The following is a 12879-nucleotide window of genomic DNA, read 5'->3' as shown; positions in this document are numbered from 1 at the left end:
TTAGGATTGATTTTAAAAGTCCAAGCTGTCTTATAATTTAATTATATACACTTAAATCTATAGATCAAGTTCCAAATCTCTGACGTGAATAAAAATGATTAGTGTTGTTGCGATTTGGCACTACATGAATTGAATCGAACTGAGTAGTGTGCAGGATAGTGGATTTCTTGGTTTTTATACCATACATGAATTCTAGGGTGCATGTCTTTGTGGCATGCACTTTGCCACCAGACAGATCTCCTGCTACATGCTGCCACTGCATCAACAGGCATCCCCTGAATCATCGTTAACCTCGGCGAGCAGAGATTTCGTGATGATAGGTGTCGGACCTTCCAACACAGCACTGATGGAAAGGACCAACACCTTCTTCTTCCAGCGGTCAATTTTAAATCACAGGGGGTGACCGGGTTTCTGCTTGAGTAAGGCAAAAGTGGCAAGATAACAGTCGCTATACTTTTCTGGACTCTTTGCAGGTAGAACAAAAGCAAAGTGACAAATATCTTTTAGGTTCAGTGCTGAGCTTATCCATCACTTTGGTAGCAGAGCTGTCAAAAATCGGAGTGTTCGGCAGCCAAATTATGATTTATGTTTTGTATTTTAGGGCAACTAAAAGAAATAAAAGTACTGACTTTTCTCTGACGCTACTAAAGTGTAGGTTGTTTTTTTTGTCTATTTCTAGTATCAGTTAAATAAAAAAGAAAAACACTGCAATGTGTTTTTCAGCAATGTGAAACTGTTAATATTAAAGTGCTTTTCAGTAGACTTAACACAGCTGAAAAAAGATGCAGGGGCATCTCACTCTTCCAAACCTTTTATTTAATATGCATCAACTCCTAATCAGAAGTTCATGCATATTAGATAAAGATCACGAGCTCGCCTTTTTCTTAAATCCCAACCTTTAACTGTTTTTTATTTAAAATCATTCACTGTACAAGTAAAGTTCAAGGAGAATAAGCAACCAAGAAATTTTGTAGTAGGATGGGGAAAAAAAACACTCAGTGCAGCAATATATCCTATCACATTCTCTTGTGACATGTTATATACAAACTATATGTTTTTGTATATACATACAGACGTTCTAAAGAGAACTCTAGTCCCAATTTTAGTAACATCACCACAATGACCAACTGACTAAAGAAGAAACTCAAATAACAAGGGAAAACATTTCACTAAGCTAATGAAGTCAGCTGGCACATTATTGGAATTATACTTATTATTATTATTATTGGAATAATATTGATAATCCATATACACACTGATGGAATGTAATGAATAAATCCACAAGTTTTGGTTTTTTTGCCTTTGTAGTGTTGTGTTTATTTCTTACGTTGTACAAGTATCATGATGTAACCAAAATCAATCAAAAATTGAGTCTTGAAAATACATCATGATATTTGGAGAATATTTGGACCCTTTTACCTTTTGCATAGTTTCAACAAGGTGCTGGAAACATTCCTCAGAGATTTCGGCCCATATTGACATATTGGCATTACACAGTTGCACATCCATGATTTAAATCCCCTGTTTCATCACATCCCTTGGGTTCTCTATTGGATTGAGATCTGGTGACTGTCGGGGGGCATTTACGTACAGTGATGTCCTTCTTACCTGCTTTGTGATATGGTACATTATCCTGCAGGAAGCAGTCCTCAAAAAATGGGTACACTGTCATAAAGGGATGGGCATATTCAGCCGCAATAAGCCTGTTTGGCTCTGGTATTTAAACAATCCTGCTGTTAGCTGACTGGAGAGGTCTTCTGCTGTCTGTTGCCCATCTGCTTCATGAATGGATGTGTTGTATATATTTAGAGATGCTCTTCTGCATACGGTCTCGCTATTTTCCTGTGATCTCTCACATCAACCAGGCATTTTCTGTTGCTCACTAGATGTTTTCTTCTTTTCAGACCATTCTCTGTAAACATTTGAGATGGCTATGTGGGAAAATCAAGGTAGATCTAAAGTTTCTGAAACACTCAGACTAGCACCAACCAACAGCCATGCCATGTTCAAAGTCACTTAAACCCAGTTTCTTTCCTGTTCAGATGCTCAGTTTGAACTTCAGCAGGTTGTGCCTAAAAGCATCGAGCTGCAGTCATGTGACTGGCTGATTAGACGTTTGCCTTGAGGAGGAGTTGAACGTGTGCGCCTCACAAACTGGCCAGTGAGTGTATTGTGATAGTATCGTATCTTGTGCTCCCTTAATTCAAACATCTATCAAACAGACATGATTGTGTGGACTGGTGGGTCATAAGTGGACCTAGATTGCCTAAAAAGAAGCCTTTTGTAGCTCACTTAAGTGACACATACGTCTTTCCCGTCACTACTGACAACCCAGTGAGCCTGCAAACATGTTCAGCTCTCTTCAGATGCCAAGGCAAAAGTGAGCTGCTGCTGATGGCTGTAAAGACTTGTCTTTTTACAAGTCATCTCCTTTTTTCCCCCTAAATTGTCAGAGCATCTTACACTGCGACATGTGACAAATAGGCCTCTTGCATGCATTCAGCAATGTACTCACATAATATCACACAATGTTTGTCCCACAGAGCTTCTTTTTTGTGCTTTACCAGATTTTAAAATGTGTAATGCTTAGTGTGCATTAGTGGGGGGGAAAGGCAGCCATGTATCCATAAGAAAAATGTCATTAACACATTACTGCCAAACACTTTGCTCTTACAAAGACACCAAGAGTCTGCTGTCTCTCAGTGAATTACTAAAGCTAATTGCCCCTAATTAGAAAGCCTTGATTAAGGCGCAGCTTTTGATTCAGGAGGAAGCCAGCAGTGATGATCCCATGAGTTTCTCGCCATTCTAATTTTTCATTTTAGTATTCGTCATTTCTTCCTGCAAAAATAAAGGGGCTTTATGCATGAAGGCAAGTCATTTGTCCATGATTGCATTTTTTCTGGATGACTGTGTGGATTGCAACTCAGCGACCTCTCACATGAATTGTCTCTATCTTTATTCGTTTTCTAGAAAAATCATCCACGATGACGTTTTTGTAAGATTTTTTTAAGGGTTTCCATCCTTTTGTTAAACATGAGAGCAGCAGACCTTTAAAATCCAAATGTGAGAGGACACAGCTTATGGGTTTTTACTGTTGGGTGTCAGGTTTGCTCACTGTCCACACCTTAATGTTCATAAATAAGACACCACAGCCATTTCTGTGTTATCCTTATGGCAGTGATACATTGTTTTAATTTACAGAGCGGTGACAAGATTTGAAAAATGCTTTTAATTTTCCACCACAATTATGACATTCTTTAGTTCTCCTTTCAGACGTACAGCAGCGTTCAGCCAGAAGCACGTCAGACTCAACTTTTCATTCCCCTCAAAACACCATAAAGTATTAAACATCGACTATTTTAGAGCAGTCTGCTATGGATATGCTATAATTAGATTCCTATGCTTGAAAGGCCTGCAGGGTGTTGATCATTGTTATTTTATGAGGCATGTTTTTCTCGCCAGTTTTAAAATTACCATTTTCTGCTAGCAGCCAAACAGGGGCCCCCCAAATTTTTTATAAGCATAAAAATGTCTTTATTTGAGCACCAATCACCTGAGGACTATATTATTCTTTTATTGTTTAATTACAGTAAGGAGAAAGGAAAATCATTTTCTTTCTGTTTTTTCATGCTGAAGCATCATTTTGTAAAATTCACACATGCTGTTATACATGTTCCCTTTATGATGACCTAGAAATCATGGCGTTTTTTATAAAGAGAAGATTGACATGGAAGATGTTTGTCATGGGGAAAAAGCAACTGTCTCTTTACAAAAACTAGGTGATTGCGCCCTCTGGTGGTAACCACATATATATAACGCCTAAAATTATTGCTTAGATTAGACAGACAGACAAACAGGCGCATGCCAAGGTCAGATTCCACTAAGCATAAGATTCAGCTAAAACCTTCAATGCTGCTGTCATTCAGCACAAGAATGAGTTCGGCACACTTGCAACTTTGTACATGGTGGCTTTGGTGTGGTAGACAAACAAAAGATTAAAATGCATTAACCTGTGATGAAATTGTCAGTCTTTCACAGTTGGACTTTCAGCTCAGTGAATATTAAGAGCTTTTAAAACTTGCTCATGTAGGAAACTGATAATTACTCAAAGGATTACCAGAACAAGCTATAAACATGTCAAAATATATTCACACTTAAAGCCAATCATCAAAGAAACACAAAGCTGGAGAGAAGTTTAAAAAATTATTTATAATATGATACAAGGATATTTTGTGCAAGAGGTTGTTGGTGCTGTAAAACCTGTACATTATGAACAAAAGCATTTAAAATTTCAGAGAAACCTGAAAGCAGAGCATGGCTGCTGGGCCACGATTGTGTCAAATGGCTAACTGTCAAGAGACGAGCTGTATTATACAAACAGTTTCCCCCTGTATACAATGGCTGTATAGGATTAGATTACATATTTATATAAAGTGCAGAAGAAATAAACACTTACAGTGAAAGCCTGAAGTGCTTTATGACTGAGTATAAACCCACCACCGCATGCGGAAAGCCCTGTCAGCATGTGACCGGGTGGTCGGGCAAAAACGACCTAAAGACTTGGCAGGGCAGTCAGTAATCACAAACTGTTCGCCATAGTTCAGCGGCAGAATATGCTGTATACTGTAATACAAAATGTTTTAATAGATTACCTATCTGTGCAATATACTGAATATTAAAAATATCACTATGAACAGTTTTGAAAAAGTTATCTGAAATTCCCCCTTTTGTCTTTTTTTTTTTTTTTTTGACTGAAGCATAGCACCACAGGCTCTCATGTTTTCCCACCACTGGATATGAAATAACCTGAAATTCATTCTTATTTCAGAGGAATAAGACCATTTTTGACATTAAAGATATAAGAAAATATATGCACTGTTAGTGACTAGATTAAATGCTTTGTATATATATCTCATAACTCTGTTTTGTCACTATAATGTTTCATGGTTATAAAAAGCAAGTGAATTCAGCATCACAGTCGAGTCTCAAGAATACAGGAGAGCAAAGAGGCATCAAGCGGTCCATCAGACTCTGTCCAGCACCTCTCCATGCCAAAACAACAGCAGCCAGGGATGTGGGTAGATTATCTAGGTCTGCTGGGAACCCTGTGCAAAGACAGCAGGAGTTGTAGATACACAGCAGACTGGACCCATGTTTAAAACCATAAAAATGCAAGGTCAGTGTGCAATGTGGAAACGGTTATGAAATAGAAATCAATGCGTGATATCTGATTTTGGTCCTTACCGAGTTGGTTCTTTTACGTTTCCAACAGTCTGGATTGAGCCTTTTCTGCTCTTCGGCCAGGGCCTTGGCCTCCATGGTGTACATCCTCCTCTCCTCGCTCTTCATCTTCTTCCACTTGTCACCCAGAATGACACTAATGGCTCTGGAGCGAAAGGTTAGAGACAAATCCAGATTCAGTTTTTCAGATTTTTGACATGCCAGAATGTGTCTTTGTTTTCCTTTTAACACCGTCCGTTTGCCCCTTTTGTCCCTTTTGTCCAGGATATAGAAAAGCGGCCAGCATACGTTTGATTAAGAAGTGAAACTAAATGTCTTTAGAAAAAAAAAAAGTAATTTAATTTAATCTAAACACTGTCCGCTATCAGTCACTGTCAGTGTTAAATCTGTGACAGAGTTTTAGAGTGGAACCCCAAGGTGTAGATTAGCCTCATCTACATCTAATGTTTCATGTCCACTCTAACTTTTGACCTAAGAAAATAAAAACAGCTACACTTGGTTTTACTATTACTTTGTAACAATTAAAGCTGGTAAGCCATCTGGGGGTGGAGAATAAAGCCTTCATTATAATATGCTGGGAGACGTGTGTCTTCATACACGGGTTGGGTTCCTAAATGAGAATAGAGTTTTAGTCCTTCTGGTTTACTATGACTTGTTTACAGCTTATCTACATATCAGAAATTCTAACCCACCACTGAATGAACTGCTTCTCTATCAGAAGCATGACCCACAGTGGCTCTGCTGTTTTGTTTTGTTTGTTTGTTTTGGGGGGAAAGTTTGGTTTTCTTGGAGTGTTATTTTATCCTTGCTGTCAGGGCTACAGTGGCCAATAAGGAATTATCTTTGTGTTCAACTACAAGGGTCCATTCACTATATCATGGACTTTTCATGTGTTGCTTTGGGCTTGTCAGCTCTAGCTTGAAACATTTAGCAACCTCTAACACAAAAATAATAGTTTTTATATTAAGTCAATTCACACTTTTCTAGCTCTGCAGTCATTCTCCATCAGAAAATTGGCAGTTTTCTATTCTGAAAAACATATTAAAGTGGGACAAACAGTCAAGTATCATCAAGAACAATGAGCTGAAAGATCAGGAACCAGAGGAAGTTAGCGTGGGAAGGGAGACACAAAGCAACCATAAAGCTGTGGGCATTCTGAATCATGTGAAACTGTTCCACATGTTCCTCCGTTGTCCTAGGGTTACAATAAACCATTTGGCAAACAGGCCAAAGGGATACATTTTGACCCAAGGTCACAGCAAAATTAAAACTAAAGGTCTGATAAAAAATGAAATCATTAAAAAAAATCTAACCAAAGAACATCTAACCATGACAGGGGGTTGGTTTATCAAGTCGATTAATGCTCACCTATGACTCCTTCAAGTATTAAAAAAACAAAAACAAAACGAAACACCTTACTCCAGGGGTGAATTAGTGTCATGTCGACATACAGACAACTTAGCATAGAACCAATTTTAAATTAGTAATAGCAACCTCAAAAAACTTGTAAACTGGAGAAGCGGAAGACAAAAAATTGTCATGAATAAAAAACAAAAAAAAATCCATCTTGAGCAAATGAAGAATATCTGAAAGTCATGTCCTTGAAAAAAGTGCATCAAAGCTCTGGCTGTTAAGTTGATCTGTCTATTGCTCAATGAAGCCTCATCAGAAGTTATCTCAATTGCGCTCAAGAGTCCATTATTAAGGAAGGGAAACAAGGAGGAAAGGTAAGTAGAAGTAGACTGAAAATCAGTGAGAACAGGTCTGATGGATCCAAATGTAAAAGTTCTGGTTCAAATCGTCGTCAATATGCACAGAGGAGGTAAAACGTAGTGTGTCTACAGCCACCTGTAAAGTATGGTGGATGCTCTGTCATGGTTTGGTGCTGCATTTTAGCCATTGCTATTGGCGATCTTGTCAAAACTGATAAAATTATGAAAGGTAATGACAGATTTTGATCCGCCGTGCATAGAAAAAACACACAATAGAACACATGCAGTCATGGATTGGGCTCCCCAGAGCTCTGACCTCAACATTGTTGAAGCAGTTTGTGATCGTCTTGAAAGAAAACAAAACAAAAAACATGCAACATCCAAAGAAGAGCCTTGAATGTCCTTCAAGAAGCCTGGAGAACTATTCCTAAAGAAATGACCAAAAAAAGAGTTCAGTCTGTATCGAAAAATAAAGATGTTCATACCAAATATTGGCTTTCAGCTTTGTAAGAATTGTACAGACTAAATCTTTGCCTTACATAATCTATAGATTTCCAACTATGTTTGCATGTTTCGTTAAATTATTGCACTTTTTTCATATTTTCCTAGCAAAATATAGAAAAATTAGTGGTGGCACAAGACTTATGCACAGTGCTGTAACTGGGAATATGTGTAAGTATATTGTATTTCAGTGACATTTGCACACCTGTTGTCCTTCCCAGGATACATCTGTGTGTACTCCACCCTGTACTTCTTGGCAAAGAGCATGAAGGCATTCATTGGCCGCTTGCATTTCGTAGGTGTGGCACCACTGGCTATCCCTGAGTTGTGGCTCCTGTTCGATTTGCTACTGGAGGAGTGAGGGGAGCTGGAGCGCTCGAGTTTATCACAGTCTGGACTGACAGCACCCCCACTGGACAAGGAGGCCCTCCGTTGACGAGCCATGCTGCTCAGAACATACACCGCTGAGGAATCTAGTGGGGTAAAGTCATAGCTGCAGGAGACAGAAAAGAAAAATTCAATTAACCAATCAATAACCAGAACCTTCTTCTGGTGTGTGGCACAAACAGTATTTCTAAACAGCCAGGTTTCATGTGAAAATATTTACAACTACTTTGACTTATAATGTATACAAGTGTATGTGAAACGAATGCAAAAAAATGAGATGACCATCTAAAGAGTGTACCTTCTGAAAGTGTCAAAGACGACTGAGTCATCACAGTTAATGGCATCTGGGTGGTTTGGCGGCAGGCACACATCACCCAGTTGCATCTCATAGCAAGGGATTCCATGGTGCACCACAGTAAGGCTTGGATAAAAGGAAGACCACCCTGAAATAGTATATTATAGATTAGTTTGATCCTAAAGCTGTTTACTGAAATGCAAAAACTAAATAGATTGGATTCAGAAAATTGTTTAAGTGGAAGATTCTAACAGCAAAGATCAATTTAGAAGGAAAGAACATGTGTTTTTGTACCTTTGTTTTTGACAAAAAAGGGGTGATCCAATCGGCATTCAGCTGTTAGCAGGCCTTCATCTGGTGAGCCCGGGTCAAAGGTCAGTTTCAGAACTGCCTGCCCAAAGGATAATGTCTCCTCGTGGTTCACCAGTTTAAGCCCATCAGAGCCATATCTCTGTAAAGGAAACATAAATGCAGATAAGAAATGTTTCTATTAACTGGAAAAACGTGCATGACAAAAACTCACTACCAGAGAAGAATTAGTGTAGATACAAATCAGTGTCCAACTGCTTAAAGACTCAGTACCCGAGACACCTACAGTGCTTAATGTAATAGAACACCTGTGATTTTTTTTAATTAAAAAAATAAATAAATTAAAAAACAAATATTTTAGAAATTTGTCGAAAACTAAAAATAACTGAATTCATGTTTTTATACCCAAACTTCAGCCACCACTCTGGAGAATTTAGAAATTACTCAAGCGTAATATTTGACCACTAAATCTCATTTTTCTGTTCGGGAATGCATTTAAATTTATTTTAATTAACAAACAATAATTTGCTTTAATATTATTTTCACTTTTGCAAAACCTTAAATTTGAAAATTTGTGGATTAAAGACACTAAATTGATTAAACAGTTTGTACACACTGGTGGATCAACCATTACAGAAACGTAAAAGATCATTTTAGTTATTACTAATACTGTTAATTTAGGACAGCTGTGGCATAAACCTTACTTGGGTGATAATCTAATAAATTAGTTAATTACTTTACACCAACACACGCATATATATATAAACAAGACCATTGCTGCAAATCATTTGAGACTCATTTGTGCACACAGTTACTCAGTTTTACTGTCAGTCACTTTATATAAAAAGTACAAAGTAAACTACATATTATAAAGTACCTTATACAAGTGTCCACAATGATTTACTCATCTAGTCAGATTGTCAGAATTTTTAAGACATACTAAAGGCACCATACGTTGCCATACCTTGAAAGAGGATGAGGATGGTGGCATGCTTTCATCATCTGAGTCATCATCCGAATCCCCGAGTTCATCAGCTTCCTGCCACTCCACATTTGGACCTCGATGGAAGCGCAGACGAGTCCCTGAATAGCAACAGAACAATGAAACATGACAAATTAGCATAAGTGTGCTGATATTGCAGAGAGGATGCTAGAAACTGGATGCAATGCTACCGTTTGGACACCAGAGGTAAGAACTGATCTTCTTTGCAATTTGTGCTAACTAAATGTTAACAAAATCATCCTGAATGAATCTCTAGTTGTCCTCAGCACATTTTGAAGGCTTTTCCTGCCTTCATCAAGAGATGACATTTGAAAAAAAAAAAAGTGAATTTTGCATTCATGTTTAAATATCAAGCAAACACTATGAGGAATTTTCAAGACAACTGTTTCAAGTACTTCAAACGTTCACCATTAACTCCAACATGTGTGACTGAATTGACTTCTAGGTGTGTGTGTATGCACTGATGGATGCATATGGTCATGTGTTCTTATGTATGCACCTTTTAGGAAACAATGCCAGGCTGTGGAGGGCCAAGAGTGAGACCATGCCATGTCTTCATCATCAGAAAACGATGATGACATTGAGAAAACCCCAGACTCTGATTCACTGCTGGCCTGTTTTTGATAATTAAGAAAAAAAGATTACAATCATATCAGCATTGAGACAGGTTGAGAATCCATGCTGAGTCTGCTAGAATGAATGATTCTCAGGTTTTTGAAGGACAATGTTAGAAATGAAAGGTTACCCTGACACGCCTGCGCTCCCTGAGGTGGCCTCTGGACGGGTTGGGTGCACTACTGGCTAACGGGGGCCGGGCATAGGAATGTAAACTATTGCTGTTGCCAAAGATGTGAACTGGAGAAGATCTGAAAAACAGTGATAATGTCACAAACATCAGTAGTTAGTTTGTTATGTAAATAGGTATATTTGTCACACACTCAAATGCACTTATATGCAGCTTTATGTGATTCTTTTGTAATTAAAACAGATTTTGCTCAGTCCTTGTTGTAATGTTACATGCCCCAACTGCAGTTAAAAATCTGCACAATTTTAGGGGCTATTTTTGCTGTTGTTCTGCTAAACTGCCACTCTTAATCTTGTGAAATTACCCCCAGGTGTACTGGGGTGTACTGTTACTACATGTGTAAAGGTGTCTCTGTGTTTACATCACACATGCAGGCATTCCTTAAACATCTACAAACCTTTTATGTGGGGCGTCCTTCAGTAGAGGGCTCTGAGGACTGGTGGCTATGTTGGCCAACTCGGCAAGCCAGTTGGTGCTAGGAGAGCAGCTGAGCTCCTGGTGAGACACTGCTCCAACTTGAAATAACCTTGGAGACCTCTGGTCCTCCTCCACCTCCTGCAGCTCTGGCATGTCATCTAAGGAGATAATTCAGTACTTTTCATACGCGTATCTGAAGGGTTCGGTTTGCTTAACTGCAGACTGCACATTCGTTTTGGTTAGTTTTACCATACTCCATGTGGCACCCAGGTGAGGAAGGCAGGTCCTCATTACACTTGAGCGGATCGAACGACTCGTCCATTTTCACAATGTTCGGTTTCCTCTTTTTCAAAATAAAAAACGGGCTACTGTCCAGCTTACTCAGCATCCATCGTCATACTCTGACATATCACCTGGTTTTGGGCAAAACCAAAAGACAAAGTTAGAGCTATCATAAGCAAAATGGAACTACTGCTGACGTCTGAATCAGGGCTGTGCAATAACCAGTTGCACTTGAAGCCCTTGAGGCAATTGTTGTTGTAATTTTTCACTATATATAAATAAAAATTGAGCTCAATTGAGTTGAAATGAACTAAATCAAAATAGTCTTTGCGGTTATAAAGTTGTATGTATGTCTGCGTTTGTTTGTTTTTTTATGGTAGTATAGTTTGAAAGAATAATCAACTGAAAGAAAAACACGACTATGACACCCATGAGCTATCAAAGATCACCACCACAGCAAAACAAAAACACCACAGTTAGTACTGAATCATTGCATATCACGTATGACATCAATATTACGGAAAAGGCACAAAGCCTTTGGGGACTCCTTTGTCTCAGAATCGACACAGCAAACCTCTGTGAATAGTCATGTGACTCCCTGCGTGGAGGCCTTGTTTATAAACTTAAAAGGGTTTGACGCATGCGTACCAGAGCTCATTCATTCATAACTGCGCAGCGAAAGCGAAAAATACCAGAAATTCGTCTTAAAAAGTGTCTTACATACGGTGGAAAACATCGATTTTGAAAACAAAAGTATGTGAGTGTCAGTGACAAAGTAAAATATATCATTCTTATTGGGAATTTATATTGTATTAATCGACAAACAATGTATGAAAAATCGTTACAAAATCGTTAAAATATAAAGGTGACCGTGACTCCCTGAATTTAACATATTTAAATGAAAAACTGACGAACACTAACGGTCTGTCAACCGATCAAAGGCCGCAGGTTCGGAGACACCGTTGTTTCGACTTCGTAAGCAAGGATACGCGAACAACATAATACCGTTCAGAAAACGCTTCAACAGTCATACTGTCGAAAAAGACGGTTGGGGGGCTCGGCCTGCTCTTTCTCCAACATTTAAATGCAGCAGTACTTTCCTTCGCTCAAACCTCGAAGCTCTGGGGTCTAACACTGTAAACAAAAGAATGTCAACAAGTTGAGGCATGACGCAACATCTTTGCCCCGTTCAAAATGAATGACACGAAAACCTATAGAAGCCTTTTGACGGCATTTTCACACTATTCAAAGCATATTTTACTAATTTGAAGACTTGTTTTAATACAAACAACTGCTGTCGGATGGGTTTCTTGCAACAAAAACAACGAGCGTCACAACGGAGAAAAAAAAGCCCCACTGTCGATCTCAATCTTTCAGTCGACGTCAAATTAACGCGTGACAACCTCGCTTAAACATTATACAAGAATTGCAAAGACACGAGTCTCACATGGACCGAGTTAAAAATTACTTTCAACCGTTTATTTCTTCGAAAAAACTCACCAACTTCCCACTTACCAGAGCTGTCGACATCAAGTAACTCTGTGGCATTCACTCGAGGGGAGGGATTGAATGGCTCCAGAGGAAGCTCCCCATTGGTGCGCAACAACGTCAACAAGAAGAATTCGGATATTCTATTGGTTGATATGTTTGAGAAAAATATGAGAGGTGTCCCCTAGTTTGTTGTTTATCCTCTCATTGGATAAAAGTACACGCCTGTTACTAGCCAGTAACAGCTGATTGGCAATAACAGGAACAATACATGACTATTTTTTATCTGCAGTGTTGCAGTTACAGCAAGAATCACATGGACACATCGTTTTAAAGATTAAATTCTCTTTTTCGTAACGAAATAATCTCGTAGAAGATATGGGGACTGCCATGAAGAATGAGTGGGTCAGTAAGAAACTGACTCTTTCATTCTTTT

The 12879-nt window shown here is 38.6% G+C and overlaps 1 protein-coding gene across 1 annotated transcript; it reads right to left on the bottom strand.

Annotated features, from left to right (window-relative positions):
- Nucleotides 1-4193: 4193 nt before the first annotated feature.
- hbp1 (HMG-box transcription factor 1) lies at nucleotides 4194-12529 on the bottom strand. The gene is made up of 11 exons (XM_063479413.1): nucleotides 12471-12529; nucleotides 10923-11086; nucleotides 10654-10831; nucleotides 10197-10317; nucleotides 9951-10065; nucleotides 9413-9531; nucleotides 8434-8590; nucleotides 8143-8287; nucleotides 7663-7950; nucleotides 5248-5389; nucleotides 4194-5108 (listed from the first exon to the last, which is right to left on the bottom strand). The coding sequence occupies exons 2-11, from the start codon at nucleotides 11059-11061 to the stop codon at nucleotides 5091-5093; spliced, it is 1422 nt and encodes a 473-aa protein (XP_063335483.1). The 5' UTR covers nucleotides 11062-11086; nucleotides 12471-12529; the 3' UTR covers nucleotides 4194-5090.
- Between the last annotated feature and the right edge of the window lie 350 nt (nucleotides 12530-12879).

This window comes from Pelmatolapia mariae, linkage group LG7 (assembly GCF_036321145.2).
Source record: "Pelmatolapia mariae isolate MD_Pm_ZW linkage group LG7, Pm_UMD_F_2, whole genome shotgun sequence".
Classification (NCBI taxonomy): domain Eukaryota; kingdom Metazoa; phylum Chordata; class Actinopteri; order Cichliformes; family Cichlidae; genus Pelmatolapia; species Pelmatolapia mariae.
The sequence above is the reverse complement of the archived record's forward strand: the minus strand, read 5'-3'. Positions and strand labels throughout refer to the sequence as shown.

Bases quoted from the DNA above. Each gene is read 5' to 3' on its own strand.
- hbp1 (XM_063479413.1), bottom strand. From the start codon at position 11,061: ATGCTGAGTAAGCTGGACAGTAGCCCGTTTTTTATTTTGAAAAAGAGG. The intron at 9,532-9,950 runs GTGCATACATAA...GTTGCTATTCAG, and splicing joins CTGGCATTGTTTCCTAAAAG to GGACTCGTCTGCGCTTCCAT. The intron at 8,288-8,433 runs GTACAAAAACAC...ATACTATTTCAG, and splicing joins CTTTTTTGTCAAAAACAAAG to GGTGGTCTTCCTTTTATCCA.